Raw genomic sequence first — 27,978 nt, forward strand, 5'->3', positions numbered from 1 at the left:
TCCTGTTCCTGCAGCATACTGTATGCATGATTTGTGCAGCTGAAGAAATTAAAAAACTTAAGACTAGAATTCTCTAGCTCCCATAAGCTTGGTTCACAATTTAAAAGAAAACCAACAAAATCCTCCACAGTTCAATCCCCATTTTGTAGGACAACCTGGGAAGTTGATTCATGCCTTTTGCCATGTAAGGCCTTCACATAATGATAATGAACAAGATTAATACCAAGTAATATTTCATCTTCGATGTCCTACAGAAACATTAACTCATTAACCTTCAATGGAACCCTGGTGGTAAGTGAGTGAAGTTAGCCTTGTATGGGGTTAATAGTAAGTATTATTAAGTCCTTATAAATAGTAACGCCCCCTGTGGGTCCAGGGACAGAATAGGCCCACTGCTCCTCCTGCATGTCATAAGAGGCTGCCTGGAGAGGATGGGCTCCGCCAGGTTAGAAATTTGCCCAAGACACACCATATGATGAGCAAGTCAACTCTGTCCATGCCGGATTGGTCACAGCCCGGGTTAATAATGACGGCACCATCCATCTCCCACCAGGGCAGATGCAACAAGTATACTACTGGTGTAACCCCAACAAAGAAGATCACTGGAAGAGAGAACATCACCATAGCCACATGGAATGTAAGGACACTGTGACAAATAGGGCACCTCTTAGGAATCTCTGAGGTCAGATGGAAGAACTTTGGAGAAGTCCTAATGGAAGAAGGCCATGCACTCTATTACAGTGGAGAAGACAAACATGTCCACGGTGTAGGATTTCTTGTGCATAAAGATATCAAAAATTCAGTATTAGGATGCTGCCCAATGTCCAGCAGGCTTATTTCCATCTGTCTAAAGTCAGTACTATTTAATATGACAGTGGTACAAGTCTATGCCCCTACAACAAACTATGATGATGAGCAAACTGAAGATTTTTGCAATCAGCTCCAAGACATCTTCAGTAAAGTACACAAGAAAGATATTCTGATTGTACAAGGAGATTGGAATGCTAAAGTGGATACTGACGCACATGCAGATTGGCGAGATTATTGTGGCCTTTCTGTAATGCAGTAACCAATGAGAGGGGATTGAGACTTTTGGAGTTTGCCAGCTATAACAGTCTGGTTCTTGCAAACACATTAGGAGCACAAAAAGCATCCAGACGATCAACATGGCACACACCTAGTGGTCTACATCACAGCCAAATTGACTACATCATGGTGCAAAACTGATTTCATTCTGGGATTAACTGAGCTAAAACAAGGAACTTCCCTGGTGCTGATATTGGAAATGATCACAACCTTATGATGCTAAATTTTTGGCTGCGGATAAGGAAAATCCTCAGGCCAAAGTTCACCAGAACCAAGTTTGACTTAGAAAGACTCAGAGACCGAAACATTGCAGAGTCATTCCACACAATGATCGGTGGAAAATTTGCCCTGCTGCTTGCTCTAGAGAGAGACGTAAAAACAATGATCAACAATTTCAATGCTGTAATGAATGAGGCAGCACTGGACATTGTTGGGAAACATCGTAAGAAGACAAAACCATGGGTCACAAATGAAATACTACAAATGTGTGACATTAGAAGAGAACTTAAGAGAGACAAGAACAGCACTAAGGAAGCTGATAAATACAGAGCGATTGGCAGAAAGATCAAGAAAGGAATGAAGATGGCCAAGGAGATATAGATTGAAAAACAATGCTCTAATATTGAAGAGTGTATCAATCATAAAAATAGCAAATGAGCCTTCCAGGCTGTAAAAGATCTGATGAAGGAAAGATGGATCAAAGCTCACACAATGCAAGACAAAGAAGGGAACAGTCTTTCAGACATAGGTGGACAAACTACTGCTCTGATCTATACAACCATCAGACAAATGGAGATTCTAGTGTCTTAGACAGCCCAGATTCAACAGAGGAGGATGACTTTCCAATACTGCGTGAAGAAGTGGACACAGCTGCGAAATCACTCAATAACGGAAAGGCTACAGGTATTGACAACATCCCAGCTGAACTGATGAAATTCAGAGGAGAAATACTAATAGATGTACTCACCAAGATCTGCAACAAGTTCTGGCAGACCAGTGAGTGGCCATCTATATGGACACAGTCACTAATCATCATTCTGCCAATTGTGTCAAAATTACCAGACTATAAGCTTAATTAGCCATCCCAGTAAAGTGATGTTGAAAGTCATAGTGAACAGATTGAAGCCACAAGCAGAGAATATCATCGCTGAAGAACAGGCTGGCTTCCGTGCTGGAAGAAATACCACTGAACAGATTTTTAACCTTCGTGTTCTATGTGAGAAGTATTTACAACACCATCAGGACATCTACCATGTCTTTGCTGACTTCAAGAAGGTGTTTGACAGAGTATGGCATGAAGCTCTCTGGGCAACAATGAAGAAGTACAATGTTGGTCATAAGCTTATTCTTACCATTAAACAACTGTATGCCAAGGCCAGCAGTGCAGTTCTTGTCAATGGCACAACAGGAGAGTGGTTTCGCACCACTGTTTGAGTCTGGCAAGATTGCCTTCTTTCACCCACACTGTTCAACATTTACTACTTTGAGTGCATGATGACTGATGCCCTAGAAGATCACATATGCACAGTCAGCATTGGGGGGCAAACAATCTCAAATCTTCAGTTCGCTGATGACACTGATGGCCTGGCAGGCAGCGAAGATGAATTTGCCAACCTTGTGAAACGATTGGATGAAACTTCTGCAAAATATGGCATGGAAATCAGTTCAGAGAAAACCAAGCTGATGACAAACAAACATGATGGGATCAGCTCACATATCACTGTCAGTGGACAAGAGCTGGAGACAGTGAAACAGTTCAAGAATTTGGGGGCAATCATCACTGATGAAGGATCCAAGGCAGAAATTCGGGCAAGAACTGCACAAACAACAGCAGCAGTGGCAAAGCTGTTTGGAGGAACAAGAACATCTCCCTGGAATCCAAACTTAAACTGCTGCATGCATTTTTCTGTATATGTGCAAGACATGGACCCTTATGGCAGAACTTGAATGGAAAATACAGGTAGTAGAGATGAGATACTTCCATAAAATCCTGGGCATCTCATACTTTGACCACGTCACTAATGAAGAGGTCTGCAACATCAACACCCAATGCGCTGGGTCATATGAAGACCTCCTGACGACCGTAAAGAAGCACAAGCTGAAGTGGTACAGCCATGTAACAAGATCCTGTGGCCTATCCAAGATCATCCTCCAAGGGACAGTACAGAGGAAGAAAAGAAGAGGTAGACAGATGAAGAGATGGACTGATGACATTAAAGAGTGGACAGGAATGAACTTTGTGGCGACTCAAGCACGGACACACAATCATAAGGGGTGGAGACAATTGGTTGATTGCTCATCAATGATGGTGCCCCAACGACCAATGCGGTTATGGGAGTGATGGTAGTGGTGATAAATAGAAACCACTATTAGACCTAGAAAGATTAAGTAACATTCACCCAAGGCTACTTCATTGAGAATCTTTCCGTTGACTTCTGTGAGAACTGGGTCACTCCCATAGAAAGATATTGCCAGAGCCAGGATGAAAACACAACTGGTTCTAACTTCTGGTCTGCATTAAGGCCACAACCCCTCTAATTTCTGCAGTTAGGGTTGCTGTTTTCTAATATGGGTCCCAGTGCTCTGTGGACTGATAAACTACAAATTGATGGTGTGTCCTAGGTTTTACAACAACTGAACTGTAGACAGAATTATTTGTCCTACTTACCCAATAAACCACAGTTAAATTGTATGAAATCAAGAAAAAAAAAAGATACAAATAGATACTTGCCTGATCTATGTCCTAGTAAGATTTTGTTTACATTCCAGGATCACACACTGGTTTGGATTTGGGTAATGCAAACTTTCAAAATGAACTCTGAAAATCAGTAGGTTTTTCTTAGTTCAGGGATTGAATGCACACTCCGACTTGATATAGGTTTGCAAACCTGCACTGAGTTTTGAGGTAATGTATAGGCTACAGGGTTTTTTTTGGGTGCCCTGTTAAAGAAAACTAATGGAGAAAATAAGAGAAAAGTTTCTAGTTTTTTGGGTTGTGAAGGCACCTTTCACTCCTACTTCAGTCTCCTTTAAGTCAATGCACTGCTATTCTGCCTCCTCTGCAGAAAGACAGAAAAATCTTCTCCTTTCATCTTAATGGATTGTGAACTTCAAAGCCTACTTCCGGCCATTATAGTCAAACCCTTTTAAAGAAGTTTGTTTAAAAAAAGGTCACCCAGCTTGTGGCACAATAAAATGTTCTGGAATTCAATTATAATACTTTTTATGTTAACATCCAATACGGTTAGCAATTCTTTGCATTTTGAAGTGAAATGTATTGCATTTTTAGCCAGTTAAATTACTGCCTAAGTACTTCAGTGAGATTCATTGGCATTTTGCACCATGATTTAGTAATCCAAAATTCCCAGATATTTCAAATGTTTCCTGATTCATGTTCCTTCCCACAATTCTGGCAGCTTAACAATTTTTGAAATGGTTCATCTGAAAATATTGGATATCAATAACGCAAATATCTGTGGCATTAACTCATTTTCAGGAGGCAGAGGGTAACATTTTAGATATGGAAAAGCCAAAGTAAACAATTGCTCATGTCTCATATTAACAGTGCAGTTCCGTCCTTGGATATGCACACACAAATCTCAGAAGACCAAATTCTGTGCTGACCTACATGTGACATACAATCCAATGGAAGTCAGCAGAGAACTTGACTTCCATGAACACCTCACACATATATCTGAAGATGGGAACTGACTCAAATCGTGTATAAGATATTGATGTCCACACACCGTACAGACTTCTAGGTAACATAAAAGCTGCCATTGGCACGTGTTTATCAAATTCAGAGCATGTAGAAACAATAATTACGTATTATAAGAACCTGGGTTCAAGGCTCTGCCAGAGGCATCCTGGATGACCTTAGGCAAGCCCATTCAACCTCTCTTTGCTTCAGCTCCCCATCTCTTCAATGGGTTTAATACTTCCTTACATCATAGGAGTGTTGTGAGGCTAAATACAATACAGATTGTGATGTCCTCAGATATAATGACAATAAGTCCCTTTGATAGATAAGATAAGATAGCCTTACTATGCTGAAGTTAGCAATATCCATCATGAAGTTGTGAACCATTTATGGCCTGATTCCACATTTGTCAACCCAACAACAGTGAAGCACTCCACATTGATTACGGTACAATGTATACTAGATCTTTCCACCTGGATGAATAGATAGCCTGCTCCCCGTCCAAACAGCACTGCTTATTTTTATTTTACAGTTGTGCCTAGAGGCTACAACCACCAAGATCAGGCAAGTGCTGTAAATACATAGTTTGAAAGTGAAAGAATTGTCAGTCTAAATAAACCATATAAAGGGTGGGAGAAAGGAAATACCAATCCCCATTTTACAGATGGAAAACTGAGGCACAGCTAGACCAGTTCAGAAGGTGGCTATGAGTGGAAGATCTAGGGTTATGATGACAACATCCCACCTGCGTACTGTCCTAACAAAGGGCCCTTTTCTGAAATCCTTGCATGCCCAACCTCACCACTGTAGTCAGTGAAGGATAACACCTGGTTTTGATTGAAAAGTTTGATTCTGCAGAGAGCCAGACTGCAGGCCCTGCAAAGCTCAAGGCTACAAGTCTTCTGATTTGGGGGAGCTAGAAATACCACCTCAATTTTCAATTTAAAAAAAGTCCAGCCCTTTTTTGCATGATGACAGCCAGGGAAAATCAGTCGCCAAGACTGTAAGGAACAGCAGCAGGGCTCTAGGCTGCTGGCAAGGGACTTCATATCCTGGCTAAGCCAACCTTAAAAGAGTCAGTTATGTTTGGAGTTACGAAAATTGTTTTGCAGGCCCTCCCAAAAATGTTTAGGGCAGCCCTTCTATGCACAAAGCTTGTCTGGTTCCACACAATGGGAAAAAATCCATTGTGCTTTCATCCTACACTTGTCTTTGACCCAAAAGGAAAGACATTATTTATTTATGAATGCATTCCTACATGTCAATGCATCCAGAAAGGCTAATTCTCAAAGACAGCCAGATGCATTCCCAAGTAGCATAAGAGTGCCTAATTAGGGATGGATAATATTTAGAGATCTGGGATCAAATCAATTTTAATTGCAGCCACAAAAAGCTGGGTGGGATAGTCAAGTCGTGTTTTACTTATCTTTGAGTTCTTTAGCTATCTTTAAAGAACAGAAAGTTCTTTGACATAACATTCCCACACAAAGCACAGAATATGAAGGAAAGAAAATGCATGAAAGGGAGAATTTTAAAAGCTCTCATTTGCTGACACCACATGCTGACAATGTGCATGTATAAACCAAAGAGAAGAGGGCATCTGAACAAACGGACTGAATTAATCAACTCAGAACACCTTACTTTGTGCAAACCACTGAAGATAATGTCAAAGGGGAGAAAGGAGGAGATTTGTATTGGATGTTGTCAATGGACAGATATGAATCGCAGACAAGCTCATATCCCTTGTCAACTGAAACTAGTGCAACCAGATCCCAGTCTCTTAGACCATCTTCCTCCTGTATATAAAGAAATCTAAAACTGATCCACCCACTATCTGGATGTCAGTAATTTAGGACAGATTTCAATGAAATAAAAAGAAACCAGCCTTTCAATGACCTGAATTCATATTTAATTCTGTCTGAATGTCATGACATTTGTCCTCTCCATACTCTAGCTCGAGTGCCACAAAAATCAACCCTCAAACTCAGCATGAGATCTCCTCCTTTCAGGTGCTGAATGCTCCCACAGGAGTGTTCAGCACCTTACAGAATTAGGCTTCCAGCAAAGAATAAAAGCCCATCTTGTATCTCACTTCATTGGCAGCAAGATCAGGGCCTTGTTTTTTCCTTTTTGCAGAGACTGAACGATGCTTGCTAAATATAGCAACTGTATGGCAAACTTCCCAGTTAGACCAGCATCTTCTAAGGGCTAGTCTACACTTACCAGCCGGGTCGACACGGTGAGTTCGACTTCTTGGAGTTCGAACTATCGCGTCTAATCTGGATGCGATAGTTTGAACTCCAGAAGCGCTGCGGTCGACTCCGGTACTCCACCACTGCAAACGGCGGTGGCGGAGTCGACCTTGGAGCCGCGGACTTCGATTCCGCGGCGTCTGGACGGGTAAGTAGTTCGAACTAGGATACTTCGAATTCAGCTACGCTATTCACGTAGCTGAATTTGTGTACCCTAGTTCGACCCCGCTTCTTAGTGTGGACCAGCCCTAAGTGAGAAGCTCCTAATAAAACAGCTACTGGTGATTTCTTTTGAAGTGGGCTGTTTTATGTTTCTTTCTCCCATTTTTGTGTCTTTCAGAACTCTAAAAGCCACTTGAAGTGGCCTAAATATTTAGTTACAGCAAAAATTATCCACCCCTCTCATATTTTCCTGCTCTGCAACAAAAAAAATAGGGGTCTCATTCTAATCCCCAAATCCATATGCCCATCTACATTGGAAAACAAGATTTGTAAACCAGCCCATCTCTATTGATAAGCAATGATTCAAAAGAGAAATTTACCAGTGGGTGCCTTATGACAGTGAAGGCAAAAATCTCAAAACATGGCTTATAAACCTGCACCTTATTTACACACACATCCCCTGGCACACTCAACCCCACCCCCCCAGCACATCTAGCGCTTGCCCACATATGGCCTGATTGAAAAGCTTTTAGCCCTTTGGTATTTAAAGGCTAATCCAGAAAACTCAGGTCATTTTGACTTCGTTTCCAAGTATGAACATAAGAAGAACATAAGAACGGCCATACTGGGTCAGACCAAAGGTCCATCTAGCCCAGTATCCCATCTTCCAACAGTGGCCAATGCCAGGTGCCCCAGAGGGAATGAACAGAACAGGTATCAAGTGATCCATCCCCTGTCGTTCATTCCCAGCTTCTGGCAAACGGAGGCTAGGGATACCATCCTGGCTAATGGCCATTGATAGACCTATCCTCCATGAATGTATCTAGTTCTTTATTGAACCCTGTTATAGTCTTGGCCTTCACAAAATCCTTTGGCAAGGAGTTCCACAGGTTGACTGTGTGTTGTGTGAAAAAATACTTCCTTTTGTTTGTTTTAAACCTGCTGCCTATTAATTTCATTTGGTGACTCGTAGTTCTTGTGTTATGAGAGGAGTAAATAACACTTCCTTATTTACTTTCTCCACATCAGACATGATTTTATAGACCTCTGTCATATCCCCCTTAGTTGTTTTTTTTCCAGGCTGAAAAGTGCCAGTCTCATTAATCTCTCCTCATATGGCAGACGCTCCATGCCCCATATAATTTTTCTTGCCCTTTTCTGAAGGCCCGGCTCTTTATCACAACAGTGAATAGGTTGAAGGGCCTCACGGTGTCCTGGCAGAGGATCACCACCTGCATTCGGACCTGTTATGATCTGGCTCAGGCTGAGCCACTGCCTATAGCGAAGGCCCACTCAATCAGGGCTCAAGTGTCCTTGGCGGCCTTCTTTGCGTATGTCCTTATTCAGGACATCTGCAGCACCATGACGTGGTCTTTGATACACACGTTCACGACCCATTATTCCATCACCCAGCAAGCAAGAGATGATGCTGGCTTTGGCAGAGCTGTGTTGCAATCAACACGTCCATGAACTCCTACCTGCCTCTCATGGTCCTGCTTCGGAGTCACCTACATTGGCATGGACATGAGCAATCATTCAAAGAAGAAAAGACAGTTACCTTTTTTTGTAACTGGTGTTCTTCGAGATATGTTTCCACCAATAGTAATTCCAGGGAAATAAATTCCTTCCTGCCCCCTAAAATGATAAATGTATGCCCTAAAGAACCTAATTTCCTTTATTGTAGGCAATAAACATATCTTCAAACATATTGATCATTAAATTAACCATTCTTTCTCAACTTCAACCACCTTCCAGTATGTGACTAAGCCTCCTACACCAGTGGTTCTCAAAGTCAATCCGTCGCTTGTTCAGGGAAAGCCCCTGCCTGGCTGGGCCAGTTTGTTTACCTGCCCTGTCCACAGGTTTGGCCGATCTCGGCTCCCACTGGCTGCAGTTTGCTGCTCCAGGCCAATGGGGGCTGTGGAAGTGGCGCGGGCCGAGGGATGTGCTGGCCTCCCTTTCTGCAGCCCCCATTGGCCTGGAGCGGTGAACTGTGGTCAGTGGGAGCCACGATCGGCCGAACCTGTGGACACGGCAGGTAAACAAACAGGCCCGGCCAGCCAGGGGCTTTCCCTGAACAAGCGGCAGACCGACTTTGAGAACCACTGTCCTACAGCACTGAGTTCTGCAGGTTGGCTACATTATGTGAAGATTTCTTTCTTTTTTTTTTTTGTTCAAAAACTTACCTGCCATTATTTTCATCCAGCAAATATAATTTTAAAACAGCTTAAAAATGTAGGAACTGATCAGTTGTCACTCTACCTTTTATAATTGTAAATGCTTCTCTGAAGCCTCTCCTCTAATGCTTCCTTTTCCATGATAAATTAAGAAGTGCATATAATGGGATGGATTGTCTGCTACATCCAGTTTAAACTGGGTGAAGTAAATGGGAGTAGAGGACTATCAAGAAGTGACTCACGGTTACTCTGCTTGGCCCTAAATCCATTTTAGAGCATCCCGGAGGCTGCTCTAACCTGAGCCAGTTTATTACCCCCGACCTCTCCAAGCTCATCATCAGAAGCAAAATCTCCACAGGCCAGGACTCAACAACTTAAAGTAGCATCAGACACTGCCAGAAAAACAGATACAAACCCTGCAGCCATATCTCCTCTCCTATGATATTCAGCACCCCCACAACACACCTTTCAAGATCCAGGATAGTTCACATGCTATCACAACAATAAATGCTCCAATAACAACTATGTGGGTGAACCAGACAATCCCTATGCTCGCGAATGAACACACACAGAAGAATGATAAAAGCCAAAACGCCACATCACCTGTGGGTGAACACTTTTTTCACAAAACACACACTCTGTATCTGACCCCAGACCTCATCCTGAAAGGAAACCTGCACAACACTGTCAAAACACAAGTCTAGGATCTTAAATTCGTAATTCTGAAAGGTACTAAAAATCATGGACTGAATAGAAACAACAGATTTATGATTTAGTACAACAATCACTTACCCCTTCCACCCTGCTTTTTTTCTCCTTTATTCTTCCTCTCATTCCTCCCCCCTCCCCCCTCACCGTCACTGGAGAAGTGTTAATGGGCCACTTCACCTTGAATGGTCCCTTGAAATGTGTTCACTATTTATGCTGAACAATCTGTTCCACCTTTTATTTAGCTGTGACACTCTGGATACGTCTACACTGCAATTTGATACCCGAGGCTGGCCTGTGCTGGCTGACTTGGGCTCGCAGGGCACAGGGTAAAGGGCTGCTTAATTGCAGTGTAGGCTTCCAGGCTCAGGTTGGAGCCTGGGCTCTAGGAACCTGTGAGGTGGGAGGGTTTCAGAGCTCAGGCTGCAGCCCAGCCCCAAAGTCTACATTGTACTGAAACAGCCTGGCTGCAATTAAACAGTCCTGCAGTCCCAGCCCGAGTCAGCTGGCACAGCCAGCTGTGGGTTTTTAATTGCAGTGTGTGCATACCCTCTGAGTACATTTCCCAGACTTGAAGAAGAGCTCTGTGTAGCTCAAAAGCTTGTCTCTTTCACCAACAGAAGTTGATCCAATAAAAGATATTACCTCACCCACCTTATCTTTCTCATGTTCAGAGTAGCCTATTTATACTCCTAGATTTAGCCAGCTTTCATAGTGGGTATAAACAAGGGGCAAGATTAAACTGCAATCAACTGGTCTTATTCCAGTTGTGTTGAATTTGCAGTCAGCAGCCTACATAAAAAGAAAGGTAGGACGCAGGGTAGTGGGATGCTCTCCTAAGGGAAACAAGCCATTCAGAAACACTTTTAAAGTCTTATTTTTTGGGGGATTGATTGTATGAATCTAAAATGGCTGGGCCTTTTATAGTTGATCTACTGATTTGTGAAGGGTTCTGGGTAGTTAAGGAAATCAGTTGTTGACTGCAAAAAATATTTTCTTTAATGTTAAATAACGAAAAAAACAAAATTACAAAACCATCAGCCCATATTCCAAATGTTCTGGTCTTCCTTTCAGTGGGAATGTCAGTCCAGTTGTAGTGGTGATGGCTAATAGATCTGGTATAAAGCAATGCTTTAGCGTCATCTGCAAAATCACATCTTTGAAGACTGAAACCAAGAACCATATGAAAATCTAGTGTTCCAACAGAATATAATCCCGACAATAAATTTTAGCCCCTGGAAACAGAAGTGAAGGTAACAAAATCTGAGGGTTTACAAATTCTAATTTAAATTCCAAAGCTGTACGGAAAGAGACAATGTCAGTACAATCCAGAGCTGTTGTTACCCATGATGAGATAACTGAGATGACAGGAACGACTGTCTTCTATTTCAGTGGAGATAAATGTTGACTTCTTAGTGCTCCTTGGTATATACATAGTCCCAGTGTATACTTACTTTTGAACACTGCTAGGTTTTTTTTTCTTTTCATCCATTCTAAGCACTTGCTAGTCATCATTTGACATCACTTGACTATCCTTGAAAGTAATACGCAAAGTCAATTTCTTATTCAAACAGCAAAAAGAATTGCAACTGCTGTAGTGGTTCTCTTTATGTGAACTCAGCTCTTTAGTGGTCTAGCATTTCAAAAGCAATACAAGATGCTGGATTTTCACACTTGCCCTGTGGTATTTTTTATGTTCAGTAGTTAGTGGGCTTCTTGAAAAAGTGCATTTGGTTTCAGCACCTTAAAAAACAAAGCCACTAGTGGTCACTTTTCTCATTCTTCCATGGATTCAGACACCTTGTTAGATATGTAAGAGTGCAAATAAAAAAGAAGCAATGTTCAGCTAGAAGTTAATCCATTGCCATTCAAGTCAAAGGTAACGTTCCCACTGTCGTAAATAGAGCAGCATTTAGCCCTGCAAATAGTACTGTAACTCCTTACTAGACTAAAAGACTGTGCATTAATACTGGCAAGAAACTATCCAAATGATCAAATCATTAAGGCTATGATTTAGTCACGGAGGTCATGGCAGTCACAGATTCTGTGACTTTACCGGACCTCTGTGACATCTAGGGCCTCAGGAGACAGAGGTGGGACTGTGAACCCCTGCTCTGCAACTGGGGCTGTCTGGAACCAGGACCCTGCAGCCCCAGCCCTGTGGTTTCTGCCAGGGGCTGCAGCCGGGGCCGTGCATCCCAGCCCCGTGGTGTCGCAGGGTTGGCAGGGGCTGCAGCTGGGGTCACACACCCTAGCCTTGCAGCGTCCTTGGGCTTGGCGGGAGTCTGCAGCTGGGGCCGCACACCCCAGCCCCATGGCATCCCAGGCTTGGCAGGGGCTGCAGCCAGGGCTGTGAGCCCCAGCCCCTCAGCTTTCCCCAGGGGCTGCACCAGGGGCTGTGTGCCCCCCTCACAGCTTCCCAGAGCCAAGTGTCCCCTAGCTCCCTGCCTGTGCTGGGCTTGCTGGAGGCTGCAGCCGAGGCCACGCACCTCTTTCCTGTAGCTGCGGCCAGCTATGGAGTGGGGACTGTGTGCCCCCTATGGCTGCACCCCGACCCCCGCCACTGCAGCTGCTAGTGGGGGGCTTGTCCTGTCAATCCCCCCGCATGGGACTCCATTCCTCCCCACTACCTAGTCCTGCCCCCAGGTTATTTTTAGTAAAGTCACAGATGGGTCACAGGCTCCGTGAAGTTTTGTTTATTGCCTGTGACATGTCCATAACTTTATACTAAAAATAGCTGTGATAAAATCTTAGCCTTGCAAACATCAAACACACACAATGTCCTGAGGACTATTGTACCAGTAACAATGACCACTGCTGATGGCATCACACCAGGAATTGTGCAGTGAAGTTCCCAAATCTGGCTGAATCCTGCAAATCAGTAAATCTCTGGGGCCGCCCTCTAGGTGGCGCCAGGAAGGGTCAGGGCATGCACTTCTTCATGTGTCAATGGGGAGCTGAAGAGCACAGTGTACTGGGGTGTTTTTATCCATCCTGGAAACAAGGCCGAAGAGCCTGCAATGCCACTTTTGAATATAATGAGCGACTGAAGGAAGGCCAGATCGCTGCAATATTATGACATTTCTCACAAAGTCAACCCGCTTCATGCTCAGGATTTGGCATTAGGGTGACCTGATGTCCCAATTTTATAGGGGCAGTCCCGATATTCGTGGCTTTTTCTTATATAGACGCCTACTAACCCCCTGAACCCCATCCTGATTTTTCACACTTGCTATCTGGTCACCCTATTTGGCGCTGACAGAACATATGAAATGCCTCTAGCCCCCTCAACTCTGTGTGTAAGTGGGTCCAAGTTTCTGACCCATACAGCAATACATGTGGTACACAGGTTTGACCAATCCTGAGCTTTGTCTCATTGCAAAGACTTTGCTGTATCCATAAGTGAGACGTGGACTTTGTGCAGAAGGCATTGAGACCTATTTGTCAAAGAAAGTCCAGTTTGCTGTGACCGTTTGAACTTTGCTTGCAGCCTAGGCAGATTAACTCATCAGTGCTCTCCACGGTACTCAACCCCACCTGCAGTAGGGCTTCTGGTGGCCCAGCTCCAAAGTTCTGTAGCTTGGTCTATTGCTATGAGACGTTCAACCCATAATGTAGGTGGTGTCCTGCAGACCTTGGAGGGTGGGGCTGAAGTTATTTGACTTCTCCACAGCAAAGCAGCGTCATTGGCATAGTCTTGGTCAGTGAATGCTTTTTGACCAACCTTGATTCCGATGTGTGGAGTGGCAAGTCCTAATATCTAGTTGATGGGTGACAGAATAGTGCTGGGGTGAGAATGTATCCTTGCTGCACACCACAGGTTGTGTAGAAATGTGGCAAAAGTATGAAAAAAAATAATTGGAGATATCCTATCTCCTGGAACTGGAAGGGACCCCAAAAGGTCATTGAGTCCAGCCCCCTGCTCTTCACTAGCAGGACCAAGTATTGATTTTGCCCTAGATCCCTAAGTGGCCCTCTCAAGCACTGAGCTCACAACCCTGGGTTTAGCAGGCCAGTGGTCAAACCACTGAGCTATCCCTCCTCCTACCAAAGCCACATGTACTCTCATACCAGTACCAGTGTAAATATCCTGCATCTGGAACACCAATTCCTTTCAGCATGAACCAAAGTGCTGAAACTATTCTTGAGTAGGTCAACTTTTGCTGCCTACCGTGGAATTTAAACTGAGCATGGGGTACACCTGCTTTGTTTCACAAGAGCTTCATCTTTTAAGTCAGCTTGATTAAGTCACGTTGAAGCACTAATGAAGACTCTTGAGCATTATTTGGCTCTTATAAAACAAAATTGTGATCAATTAAGTGCAAATGAATTGGCACTAGCATACGCATCTGAACACAATCCAGTTACAGAAAGCTGAAACAGGATGATCAATGGCAGCAATGCCTTTCTGAAGCATTCCTCAAGGTTTGATTCAAAGCCTTACACAGCTTCCAGATGGAGTTTCAGAAGCAAAAAATAACCATGTGGGAATTCAGAAAGTGTAATCATGCATGCAGGCCAGAACTGCTGTCACAGCACGAGCTGCTTCTTATAGAAGCATTGACACAGTGAGCACCCACAGCAGCAGTTTCTAGTCTTTACAGTCTTTCACAGCAGCATGTCAATCACAAAGGGGGCTAGTGGCAGGCTGGGACTTTTATCAAGCCAGGATTGTTAATTTATTGTGGAAAAGGAAGAGGTTAGAGGAGAGTCTTCAGAGAAGCATTTACAATTATAAAATGTAGAGTGACAACTGATCAGTTCCTACCTTTTTAAGCTGTTTTAAAATTATATTTGTAGGATGAAAATAATGGCATGTACATTTTTGAACAAAAAAAGAAAAGAAAAGAAAAGAAAGAAATCATAGGAGTGGAGATATGGCTGCAGGGTTTGTATCTGTTCTTCTGGCAGTGTCTGGTGCTACTTTAAGTTGTTGGGTCCTGGCCTGTGGAGATTTTGCTTCTGATGATGAGCTTGGAGAGGAGGGGGTAATACACTGGCTCAGGTTAGAGCAGCCTCCAGGATGCTCTAAAATGGATTTAGGGCCAAGCAGGGTATCCATGAGTCACTTCTTGATAGTCCTCTACTCCCATTTACTTCACCCAGTTTAAATTGGATGTAGCAGACAATCTGGCCCATTACATGCACTTGTAAAGCACCCATCATCATAACAGCTAGGTGCCATCATGTAAATTAAGCAGGACCACCACAATCATCCAAGAAAAGGGAATAAGTGTAAGCAAGATATAGAAAAGTGACCATATATCCACTGGGGATTTGAATCTCCAGATGGCACTATAACACCATCACAAAAAACAGATGGCTAAAAGCTATAGGAAATAGGGGAACAGCTGAGTCAGTGAGCCTGCCATGTATAATTACCCATCCCATCGCAATGATGATTTATTGAAAAACTCTAAAGCTGCCCTTTTGTTTTGTCTGAAACACAACATATTAATACTTTAAGCACACTGAGCGCTTAGCAGAAGAAAAGCATATCATTAATATTGCTTTGTCCTAATATTGCTTTGTCCTGGAGCAAAACATGATTGTGTTGGCAATGTGAATTAATAGCAAGACCTTCAATGATGCTGAACTTAGAAAATGGGCTAAGTCACTGATTAAATGAACTTGCTAATCATTATTTTTGCCCAGAGTGGTACTTTCTCCATATTGCAAAACAATAGCACGATTAGTCTTTGAACACAGAAGTGGCAGGGCCAAGAATCAGATGCATTGACAGCGCTGCCATGCTGAAATTTGCTATTAATTTGCAGTACCTGTCCATTTTACAGTGCACGTGGCCCAATCGCTTACACTGATAAGCAATAAAATTCAGTGAAGTTGAACACACGCAGATTTTGCAGCCAATATAACAAGGTATTTCAGAGACCTTAGAGGTATACAACAATTCCTGATCTCCTGTGGCCAATACAGGAAAAAGTGTTTTGTAATGTATTTAGAATGAAGTAAAACATACCTTTAATGGGGAAAAATTACACAGAGAAATTGAAGGCTAGGTTCTGTCTTTGGCTTACTCAACTGAGCAGGGAAATATGGGTTTACCTTACATCTTATCACTCAGATCTTGGGTCTGTTGTAGAGTACACCCTTCCTCCAACCTTTAATATTCTCCCTGCATTCAAATGGGCAGCAACTGACGTCATTTTGGCCACACCACCCTACACATGCTGTCCAGCTGGGGTGGAGGAAGTGAACTGCATCTTTTCAAGTAACAGTGCAGTAACTTGCTTCCCCACCCTCTGGAGCAACTGTGGCTCATACTGGTTTGTCAGGTACACGTGCCTCTTAGGGCAAGTGCTGAGGTGAGGCAGCTTGCACAGCACCCCTTGGCAGGGTTTGCCTTACCATGAGGCAAACTGAGGAGGCCGCCTCAGGTGCCAGACGGTGGGGGGGCACCACTAGGACCCAGAGTGTAGAAAATTGTGTCTGCTGCTGGTGCATATGTATTCTCTCTGCTCTAGATGCACAGACATGGTGGAGTGCTGTGCTGGAGGAGGGATGGCACAAGAGACATAACAGGCAGACAGAAGAAAAGGTGAGAGGGAATAACAGAAAGCAGCAGGAGCTGCAGGGAGAGAGAGGAGGAGGAGTCTCTTATGTACCTCTCTAGCACCCCAAGAGCCTGGACTGATTAACACCAGCTTCTCAGGGAGCTTCCTGTTTCCTGCTGCTTCCCTGAACCCACTTGAGGAGAACAGGCAGTCAACTGAAGTAGTAGGGGCCAGTTAGGCCCTTAAGACATGGATATCTTCCCTCACTCAGGCCCTGCTACCAGCCTGCTTACTTTTTCCCTTCAACTGAGTGTTGAGAGCCACTATAGCTGGAACAGAACAGCAATCATGAGCGAACGAAGAAAATGCCCCTCTGGGGTAGCATTCAGAAAAAGAAAGAAAGCAAAGGAAGCTTTTCTATCTAAGCAGGAAGGTGCTCTCCTGAGATACATAGACACAAATGTTCATGGTGAGGCTTCCAACCCCAGTGAGGATGTGAGTGGTGAGGAGATGCCTGATCTTCCAGTTAGTCAGAGTGCAGGTGACTTGGCAGCTACTGCAGCATCCATATCTCCATCTCAAATGGATGTAACCATGCACATTCTTGAAGAAAAGTGTAGATCACAGAAAAGTGTGGTGGAGGTGCAAGAAACGGCTGCTGCTGAGTTTAGTTCCTTAAGTCTAGATGATCCAGAACTGTGGACCCACTTGAGCAGTAGCCTGAGGGACTTCCTTGTATTGCATGGGCCACAGCAAGTGAAAAACTTCATGTTCCCCAAAGACAATGAAGATAGAAGTTTCCATCCAACACATTCCTGATGTGAAATCCCCAACGGTGACAAAGTGGAGACGCCACGGCTTATATACTCAAAACCCCAGAATGCTGCATACTGTTTTTGTTGCAAACTCTTCCAGTCTAATGTTCCAGCCACATTGGATTCTACAGGAACAAAGGACTGGAAAAATCTGGCTAGAAATCTGGCATGTCATGAGAAGACAGCAAATCACCAGAGAGCATTCCATAGGTGGAAAGAGCTTGAGATGAGACTAAGGTTAAAGGCCACCATAGATGATCAGCATCAAGAGAAGATTGTATCAGAGTCTCTTTACTGGCAAAATGTTCTGAAAAGGCTCATTGCCATTGTGGGAATGCTTGCTACCCAAAACCTAACACTGTGTGGCACTTCAGATCAGCTGTATGTGCCAAACAATGGAAACGTCCTTAAAATTGTGGAGCTGATGGCTGAGTTTGATGCTGTACTCCAGGAGCATCTAAGAAGAGTCACCACCCAAGAAATGTATACACACCGCTACCTTGGAAAAACCATTCAAAATGAGATCATACAGTTACTGGCAACAAAAGAAGATTGTGGCAGATCTGAAGTCAGCAAGATATTACTGTTATTCTGGACTGCACACCTGACAGCAGCCATACGGAACAAATGACTTTAATGGTGCATTTTGTAACAACAACAGAACCTAGTGAAAATGTCCCTGGAATGGTGACTGTCAGAGAGCATTTTCTAGAATGTATTGTCATTGATGATACTACAGGAGCTGGTATGACAAATGTGTTTCTTAAAAACCTGGAAGATACGGGAATTGTGATAGCTGACCTGAGAGGTCAGGGCTACGATAATGGTGCCAACATGAGAGGAAAGAACAGAGGAGTGCAGACATGGATCCGAGAGTTAAACCCCTCGAGCTTTTTTTGTCCCATGCAGTTCTCATTCATTGAACTTGGTGGTCAGTGATGCAGCATCAGCTTCTAGTGAGACTGCTGAATTTTTTAATGTAATTCAAAGCATCTATGTATGTTTTCTCTGCATCAACTCATCAATGGAAAATTTTGAAGCAACATCTGGGAACATCCTCTCTACACTGAAACCACTGAGTGCCACAGGATGGGAAAATCAAGTGGAGGTGATAAAGCCTATCAAACACCAAATTGGGAAGATAGATGATGCCATAATTGCCATTATGGAGGATAATGCTATGACAGGAACTGTTCGTGGAAGAACAGTGGCAGAGGGAAATGGAATCACCAGAAACATACATAACTTCAAATTTCTGTCTGGCTTAGTGTTGTGGCATGACATACTGTTTGAAATAAATGTTGTAAGCAAGAGACTCCAAGGTGTTGACCTTGATACATCTGGAGCAATGGAACAACTGGACAAACCAAAGTCATACCTACAGTCTTACCAGTCAGATGAGGGATTTCAAAATGTTCTGAAGAGTGCACAGAAGTTGGCAGAGGAACTTCACACTGAAGCTATTTTTCCACCCATTGAAGAATTTAAGTGTTACCAAAGAAGAAGACATTTTGATTATGAGGCACGGGATAATCCCATAAGAGACCCCAAACAACATTCAAAGTTGAATTCTTTAACCAGGTGCTAGATTGTGCAATACAGTCAGTTGAAGAACGTTTTATGCAGCTCAGGGAACACAGCAGTATATTTGGGATGTTATATGATATTACAAAACTCCTCACTATACTTGAAGAAAACCTACACCAGCAGTGCAGGGCACTAGAGACAGTGATGACACATGATGACATGCGCGATATTGATGCAAGTGATTTAGGTGATGAACTGAAATCCTTTCAAGATACATTTCAGCAGGATCAACTCCAAAGGCTGTTCTGGAATATATGTGCACAAAAAAGATGACCACCCTCTTTCCAAATGCTTTTGTTGTTCTGCGCATACTTCTAACACTTCCTGTAACAGTTGCCAGTGGAGAACGCAGCTTCTCCAAGCTGAAGTTAATAAAAACACATCTACGCTCCACAATGACACAGGAGAGGCTGGGTGGCCTTGCAACCATCTCAATAGAGCATGAGCTGGCCCAGACTGTGGACCTTCAGGAAGCAGTTCAAATCTTTACAACTAAGAAGGCACAGAAAACACCACTTTGATTATTTAAACAGATAAAAATGCCAGTGTTTACTATGCAGACAAGAAAAGTTACATTTGCTGTTCAGGTGTTTGAAAGTTAAGTGTTACTTAAACTTTTTTAACAAGACATTTAAGTTGTTAGTTTTCCTTTATTGGGATAGGTAGCAGAGCAGTACCATGAGAGACGTAGAACAAGAAGAAGGCAGAATTGACACCTTTCAAAGTTTTGGCCCAAGTGAGAGGGTTTGGGGGGCATCATTTGAGCTCCCCACATCAAATGCCAAAATGCTGTGGGCCGGCCCTGCCCCTTGCTCAGAGCACCATCCAGCCCAGGGTAATTGGTTTGATTTCAACAGAATTCACAAGTTAGAATGCAGCCAATGGGCTGTGGACAGACAGATTCCACCCACAAGCAGCATTCTGCAGTTGTAGGTTGGGGTTAGGTTCTTCCTCAAAATGGGAGCTGCCTCTGTAGCTAGGCAGACTCAGAAACTGATTCCACAAACCCTTGCTCCTGAGAGTAATACTTAGCGGTGGAGTAGTGCTTGACTTCTATGGGATTACCTTTGGTAACAAGAATCTAACATGGTGGTACTCAGATTGAGGCTTGTGAGGTGCAAGTGGCTCTTTAATGTGTCTCCTGCAGCTCTTTTCAACATGATATTAAAATACCGTGTGATTTAAATGATTAACCAGTCTAAGTTAACAACCAATGAGAATGCTTTTACTATGTTATTAACCAATTGTAGCTCATAAAATAATACTTGGTCAGTCATTTTCCTGTGAGAATAATATATATCTATATCTTTATCTATCTATATACACACACAAACACACTAAATATTTCCCATCATATTGTCTAAATACGAATATATAATACCACAGTAAATGAAACAATGAATTCACACTACTGTGGCTCTTTAGGGTAATGTTGATCAGTAATTTAGCTCCTGAACCACTGTAATCTGAGCATCACTGATCTACGAGATCGGGCTCAGTCCCACAGAGCTTTCATGTGCCAGCAGCCAGGGCTTGCAAACTGGAATTTCCATGGGACAGGCAGGTTAGGAGATACTACTGACAGTGAGCCAGATTTTCCACTTAAATCAATTAGAATGGGTAGGGTGTAAGTTACCACAGCATATGGCCCATTGTGTATATGCTGCATGTGAAATTTATGAAGAGCTATATTTTTTTCTTTGAAAACTCAACTAAATGAGACAACTAATAATTCAGCCCAACTCTGTCCCAGAAAATCTACATATTACGAAGGTAAGCTATATATTAAAAAAAGTAACCACGCATGGATAGATAAGAGGGAAATACACATGCAAAAGACATTTACTTCCTGTGGCAAATATATGGCAAAACACTCTATGAAAGGAGAAATGTTAATGAAAATATATGATCAGTGTAGAGTGAAATTTACTTTATATTATAAAGAACATATCTGTTTGGTGGAGACATTTGATGTACTTTATCATAAGTGAATTTGATTGCATCCTGAATCAAATGAGCAGAGAAAGTGTGAGACTTTGTGGGCATGTACGTGGGTAGAGGAGAGCAGAGACAACAGGAATGGGGCACAGAGAGAGACAGAGCAGTCATCTTTTATATTAAGGTGAAAGTCCTACTTACAGTTAATAAATTATTAATAGATGTGTTAATACATAATTGAATAATTATTAGAGAGTCCAAAACTTTGCTTACCAGCCATGGCTTATAACCATCTACAATACCTTCTACTAATATGCTTATAATGGTCTATAAAACAACCTACTCATGTATGTAATGTGCTAACAACATCTACCATTGATTAAACTTGCATATGTAGAATCTTAGTATGAAGTATGATTGCTGTACTTAAGGGTTCTGGGGATCTGCTCCAGTGCCAGCCACTGATGCAACTTTACCCATCAACACTATGGATTTACAATAGTAAAGCTGCGATTTGTACTAGTGGATCTCACCTCTGCCAAACCTTGGAGTAAATATCAACAGTGCAAATAACACTAAGCCACATGAAGGGGGTGTACCAGCGTAGCTATGCAAATGGCTGGAATCAGGGGAGATCTATGTGTAGACAAAGTTTTCTTCACAGACCTGTGGTGGCATTATGTCAAAAAAAGCTCAGAGTATTCATTTGGATTTAAAAATGTATTTTCTCCTAGGCCTGCACATCTTGTTTTTACTGTCTGCGAGTACTCCACTAACAAAGTGTTACTCTTATTCAGTGGTTCCCAAACTTGTTCTGCCACTTATGCAGGGAAAGCCCCTGGCGGGCCGGGCCACTTTGTGTACCTGCCGCGTCCGCAGGTTTGGACGATCACTGCTCCCAGTGGCAGCGGTTCGCTGCTCCGGGCCAATGGGAGCTGCTGGAAGCGGCGGCCAGTAAGTCCCTTGGCCCGTGCTGCTTCCAGCAGCTCCCATTGGCCCGAAGCAGCGAATCGCGGCCACTGGGAGCCGTGATCGGCCGAACCTGCGGACGCGGCAGATACACAAACCGGCCCGGCCCGCCAGGGGCTTTCCCTGCACAAGCGGAAGAACAAGTTTGGGAACCACTGCTCTAATTAATGCTTGTGGAAAGGGATTATCAAGCTTGCTTGTGTGATCTCTTAGCACTGGACAGGATATTTGTAATGAGATAGGGCAGTATTTGACATAGCAGGGGGTGGGAGAGCTGCCTGGCTCCGCCGTCACAGTTATGACCTATACACAGGACTGCCCAGAAGATTCAGGGGGCCTGGGGCATGGCTGGGTCTTTGGCGGCAATTCAGCAGTGGGTCCCTCTCGGAAGGAAGGACCCACCGCCGAATTGCCGCTGAAGAATGAAGAGGCGGCGGTAGAGCAGCCTAAGTGCCGCCGATCGCGGCTTTTTTTTCCGCTGCTTGTGGCGCTTGTACTCACCGGGTGGCGCTCTGAGGCTTTGGCAGCACTTCAGCAGCAGGTCCTTCTCTTGCTCCGAGTCTTCCGCTGCACTGAAGGACCCGCCACCGAAGACCTGGAGCGAGTGAAGGGCCCACTGCCGAAGTGCCACCGAAAACCCGGAGTGGCTCGCGGGGCCCCTGCAGGGCCCGGGGCCTGGGGCAAATTGCCCCACTTCCTCCCCCGCTTCCCCCCCCCCGGGCAGCCCTGCCTATACAAGAGAAATGTTGATATATATTCAAATAGTTAATAATGTGTTAGTATATGGGTAGGGACTGCCAAATTCATGACCATGAAAAATGCGTCATGGACTGTGAAATCTGGTCTCCTCCCATGAAATTTGGTCTTTCGTGTTCTTTTACCTTATACTATACAGATTTCACGAGGTAGAACAGCGTTTCTCAAATTGGGAGTCCTGAACCAAAAGGGAGTTGCGGGGAGGAGGGGTGCAAGGTTATTTTAGGGGGTTCACAGTACTGCCACCCTTACTTCTGCACTGCCTTCAGAGTTGGGTGGCCAGAGAATGGTGGCTGCTGACTAAGGGCCCAGCTCTGCAGGCAGCAGCGCAGAAGTAAGGGCGGCAATACCATACCATGCTATCCTTACTTCTGCACTGCTGCTGGTGGCGGCTCTGCCTTCAGAGCTGGGCTCCTGGCCAGCAGCCACCGCTTTCCAGCTGCCCAGCTCTGAAGGCCGGCCGCCAACATCAGCCAGGGCCTCCCGGGGGGGGGGGGGCAAGAGGGGCAATTTGCCCCAGGCCCCGGGCCCCACAGGGACCCCCACAAGAGTTTTTCGGGGCCCCTGGAGCGGGGTCCTTCACTCGCTCCGGGGGGGCCCGGAAAACTCTTGCGGGGCCAGGCCCAGGAGCTTCTTCTGCTCCCAGTCCTCGCCGGCGGGGGGTCCTTCTGCTCCGGGGCGGAAGGACCCCCCGCCGGTGAATTACTGCCGAAGCGGGACCCGCCGCCGAAGTTCAGCTCGGTCTTCGGCGGTAATTCGGCGGCGGGGGGCCCTTCCGTTCCGGGACCCGCCGCCGAAGTGCCCCGAAGACCCACAGTACGGGTCCCCCGCCGCCGAATTACCGCTGAAGACCGGGCTGCACTTCGGCGGCGGGTCCCGCTTCGGCGGTAATTCGGCGGCGGGGCGCCGTGGGTCTTCGGGGCACTTCGGCAGCGGGTCCTGGAACGGAAGGGCCCCCCGCCGCCGAAGACCCCAGGCCCCCGGAATCCTCTGGGCGGCCCTGCCATCAGCACTGCACAAGTAAGGAAAGCAGTACCACAACCCTCCCTACAATAACCTTATGACCACTCCACAACTCCTTTTTGGGTCAGGATCCCTACAATTACAACACTGTGAAATTTCACATTTAAATAGCTGAAATCATTAAATTTACAATTTTAAAAATCTCATGACCGTGAAATTGACCAAAATGGACTGTGAATTTGGTAGGGACCTATAAATGGCATCCAAGCATATGTAGCAACTAACCAAGAGAGCTGTTTTTAATATCAAGAACTTATTAAAGCAAACTCTTTGTGATCAATCCGAAGAGCTAAAAAAAGTGAGAAAAAATATTGTGAGGTAATTTCAACCCACAAGTGCATTTGAGGAAATTGCCATGTGAATCAGGACAAACCAACTAAATTTGCTGAGTAAATCACGTGATGAATATTCATTCAACTCTAGTTTAAAGCAGATTATGATGCCAAGAAAAAATATTTATAAGGCTTTACTCATGTATAGTTCGCTGTGCCAACTCAGATCCTCCTGCTTCAAAAGGCCAAGCCTCCAAAATGAATCTCTGTATCATTGTTACCAGGATAAAAGCTATGGAACACAGGTGAGTAGTTAGGATATTGTACAGCAGAGGGGTGGTGGTGAAATATACACTAGCCCATTCATTGCAATGCTTTGGTTCTTACATTTTTAAATCCTCTGTAAAGCACTTGAAGTTCCCTCTTTGTGAAATTGGTTTGTGCTTCAAGCTGTTCCAGTCCTTCTGGACGATAGCACACTGTGGTCATTTCTAATTCATCTTCAATTTTATCTAAAAGAAAAGACATGGAAATATTTACTTTGATTGCTACCTTTGCTATATTAAAGCGATGGACAGGTCAAATAACTGGAATATTGATGTATCTCGAGAACAAAAAGAAGAGAGAAAAACTAACATGGAGTTTCTCTATACAACTGGTTTCAATCCTTTAAAAGCAAAATTAAAACTAAAGAGTAGAGCAATACCCCAAATTCCTTATTAAGAAGTAAATATCTGCTCCCAGGGCAGAAATTGATGACATGAATAGGAGGACAAGTAGCTAATCACAGTTCCACTAAAGAGTGGTGGAAGTTATCTGTTTAAATACCTGCACGATGCAAAGGAGTAATCCTTCTAGGGTGCCAGTCTTAAAGAAGAGCATGCAAGCATCAGTGGTAAGTGACAGGACAGACATGCTTAAACGTATTATACAAAGACATGACATTACACTGAGTGGAAACAGAAAGAAACTCTCTCTCTCTCTTTTGTACATTATCAAAAGAGCTTGAAGTGTTAAGGACATTATGGATCACATTCATTCCAGGTGTAATTCAGGTTAAGTCCAATGGAGCTACGTCCCGGAGGAATTTGGCCCTAAGCTTACATGGCCTTTTGGGGGAAATAGGTAAGCCATGAAGTGCCCATGTGGATTTGGTATAAAAGTTCTTTTCTTGTGAAAGTACATGGATTTGGACACATGCATACATCCTTCCACCCAAATCCTCCCATGTGACTTGAAGATTATAGAAATCTCATTTCACTAGCAGTGCCAAAAAAGCATAGATATGAACAGATGGTTACTGTATGCCAGTCTGAGATTATCAAAAATACTCCTGAAGCCAGATGTGACTATTCATCACAGCTGTCCCAAAAGCCTCAATCCTCCCTAAGACATGAACCCACACCTCCTCTATGGTATAAAGGTCAGTGAGCACTTCCAGTATGAACTCACCTTCAGAAAAATGTCATCTATACTAGACCTTCAATGACTGTCATACACACTTATGGCAAAAGTACTCAGTTCACAACCTGTAAAAATCAGTTGGGTCACTATGTGAATTATGGTTGATTCCTGCCCAAATGCACAGGGAAATGATAAACTAATTGTCAAATATGAGTTTGAGAAGGAAAATTCTCCTGGTCTACACTGGAGCTTTGAGCTGAGATCAGCCCTTTAAACCTTGCTGGACATTTATCCTATGCATTAGATTCCTTGTGAATTTAAACTGGCCTCAGAGCATGGGGGAATCTTTTCACCCTCTATGTCTGTGTTCTTCAGAAGTCAGAATCTGTGGGTGCTGAATTTTAAAGTATCAAATCCAGGTCCAAATTTTGGAGTGAGGGCCCATCTCCAGTCTAAGCTATCAACAGCAGATCATTACAGAAAATGCACAGTAGGGGTGATCCAATGCTTTTAACTATGCTTTTCATGGATTTCCCACTATAATAGTATGTACACATAGTTTTAATGGCTGGGTTAATGGCATCTACGGAAAAGATCAAGTAAGCTTTGACTATTTGTTTTTAACCTAATCTTCTCTTGGACCACGAGTCTTAGGGTACATCTATACTGGAATTATCGGGCGCGATGGCAATTTGCGTAGACATACCCAAACTAGCTTTAATCTAGCAAGCTCATGTCATGGAATAGAGAAGCTGCAGTGGCACACACTTCAGTGTGAGCTAGCCCCATGGGTAATTACCCAAGGTTCTAAATGCATGCTGCCACAGCTTCACTGCTCTGGGACCCAAACTAGCAAGATTAAAGCTTGCTCAGGTATGTCTACCTGAGCTGCAATAACACCCTGTGATTCTAGTCGAGACATACACATACTCCTAGTCAATAAAAACAGGGCAATAAGAAATAGGCTTAAGGTACAGCCGAGAAAATTTAGCCTAAACATTGGTATATGTATAACTCTTCAAACGGCTCAGTAGTGGAACCAACTGATATGGGGAGTTTTTAAATGCTATCAGACTTGACACTCACTCATGCATCAGCAATAATAAAATCAGTCCTGCCAAAATGAGGGGGCATGGACTTGAATGAACTTTGAAAAGCCATATCAAAGAGACTGTGCATTTTGATACAGGAAGCACTACAAGACTCTCCCTCTCACTAGTTATTTCTACAGGCCACTAGATGCCACAACGTAGAATATTCTTATTCCTGACTGGAAAAGAGGAATTTGAATATCTCTACGGTGTTTTCCTCTTTCCCTCTTTTTCCATTAACTGAGTATTCACGCCGCATGGATCTAGTAATCAACCCCAATCTGAAGGCTGACAATCACATCACCAGTCCGTGTCATTATGAAATATGTATAATCAATAGCCAAGTACTTGTCCCCACTCCCCAAACACACACAGCACCTCCACAATGTTTGTTCAGCAGAAGAAATTTCAGGCTGGTCACCAGTATGCTTCCAGATATGATAATCATTTCTTGGGATTGTGTAGATTAATTAAGATGAATGCCACTGCACATAGTTACAAAATTTGTCTAATGGGGATTTTTAGCACTCAGCTTCAGATAAGTTTAATTGTAACACTACAGCAGAGGGAAACATCTTGTCAAAGGGATCCTCAGTGACTGACAGGGAGTAAAGGCAAAGGGAATCAGTTATAAGGTTAGTTAGATCGAGAACAGCATATTTGATTAGTGATCTAGAAAAATGAGAGGCAGTAGCAGAAAGGAAACTGTGAGCAGAGAGCAATGGTCTGCAGAAGTGGATGAAATAGTGTAGGGGAAAGAGAGGTTGGGACCATCAGCAAAGGGAGACAGAGTCCTGGAAAGGAGAAGAACGAAGAGACACCACTAAAGACGACGGAGAGGAGAGAGTCTGGAAGAAAGAGATACTGTTAGAAGGAAGAGTAGGGGGCTGGAGAAGAAAATAAAAAAGAAGGGACTGTGAGATGAGGAGAAAGACAGAGATCTTTGAAAAAAGGATGGGTGGGGAGGAAGATGTCCCAAGATGAAAGGGTGGAATATGGGGGAGGAAGGAGGGAGAGAAAAAAGGAGTGTGGTGGAGAAAAAGGTCTTAAAGAGGGAAGGAGAAGATAAACGGGAAACAGAAAGAAAGAGAATATCAGTCATCAATGGATCCAACCTAGGGAGACTCACCTCTAGTCTAAACATGATTTCTCATAAGTAAAAGGTATAATTTGCCTCAAAATAAATTAATTAAAAGCTTTATATTTTCAATCTGCCCAAACATTTCCAGGTTCTCTCCTGCTCAGTACAATCACCCAGTTTGTACCTGTCACAGTCAGCTGTGTCCCTCCTCCCATGTTTTAATAAACTGTGCAGCACAAAGAGAATATTTAGGATTAAGCATTGCTCACTCTCTCCCTTACTGAATTCACATTCTCTGAACTTATCTCTCTTAGCACTGCTCACCTTCCACACACTCTTCTGTGACCTCTCATGGGTCAGCATTCTGGTAGTATTGCCTATTGGTTTGATCTAATCTAAGGTATTTATAGTGTCAATCAATGTAGAATCTAGGTGAAAAATG

The 27,978-nt window shown here is 43.7% G+C and overlaps 1 protein-coding gene across 15 annotated transcripts in view; it reads right to left on the minus strand.

Moving 5' to 3' along the window:
- KCNIP1 (potassium voltage-gated channel interacting protein 1) overlaps nt 1-27,978 on the minus strand; it is an 849,721-nt gene that overhangs the window by 20,333 nt on the left and 801,410 nt on the right. For 14 of the 15 annotated variants that reach the window (XM_045026844.1, XM_045026845.1, XM_045026856.1 and 11 more), the window contains one exon: nt 24,348-24,472. In XM_045026844.1, coding sequence (XP_044882779.1) covers nt 24,348-24,472 — 125 coding nt within the window. Of the gene's footprint in view, nt 1-24,347; nt 24,473-27,860; nt 27,904-27,978 lie in introns of those variants that run through there. The other variant, XM_045026852.1, reaches the window with a different exon arrangement.

The sequence above is a fragment of the Mauremys mutica genome, chromosome 8 (assembly GCF_020497125.1).
Source record: "Mauremys mutica isolate MM-2020 ecotype Southern chromosome 8, ASM2049712v1, whole genome shotgun sequence".
NCBI lineage: Eukaryota > Metazoa > Chordata > Testudines > Geoemydidae > Mauremys > Mauremys mutica.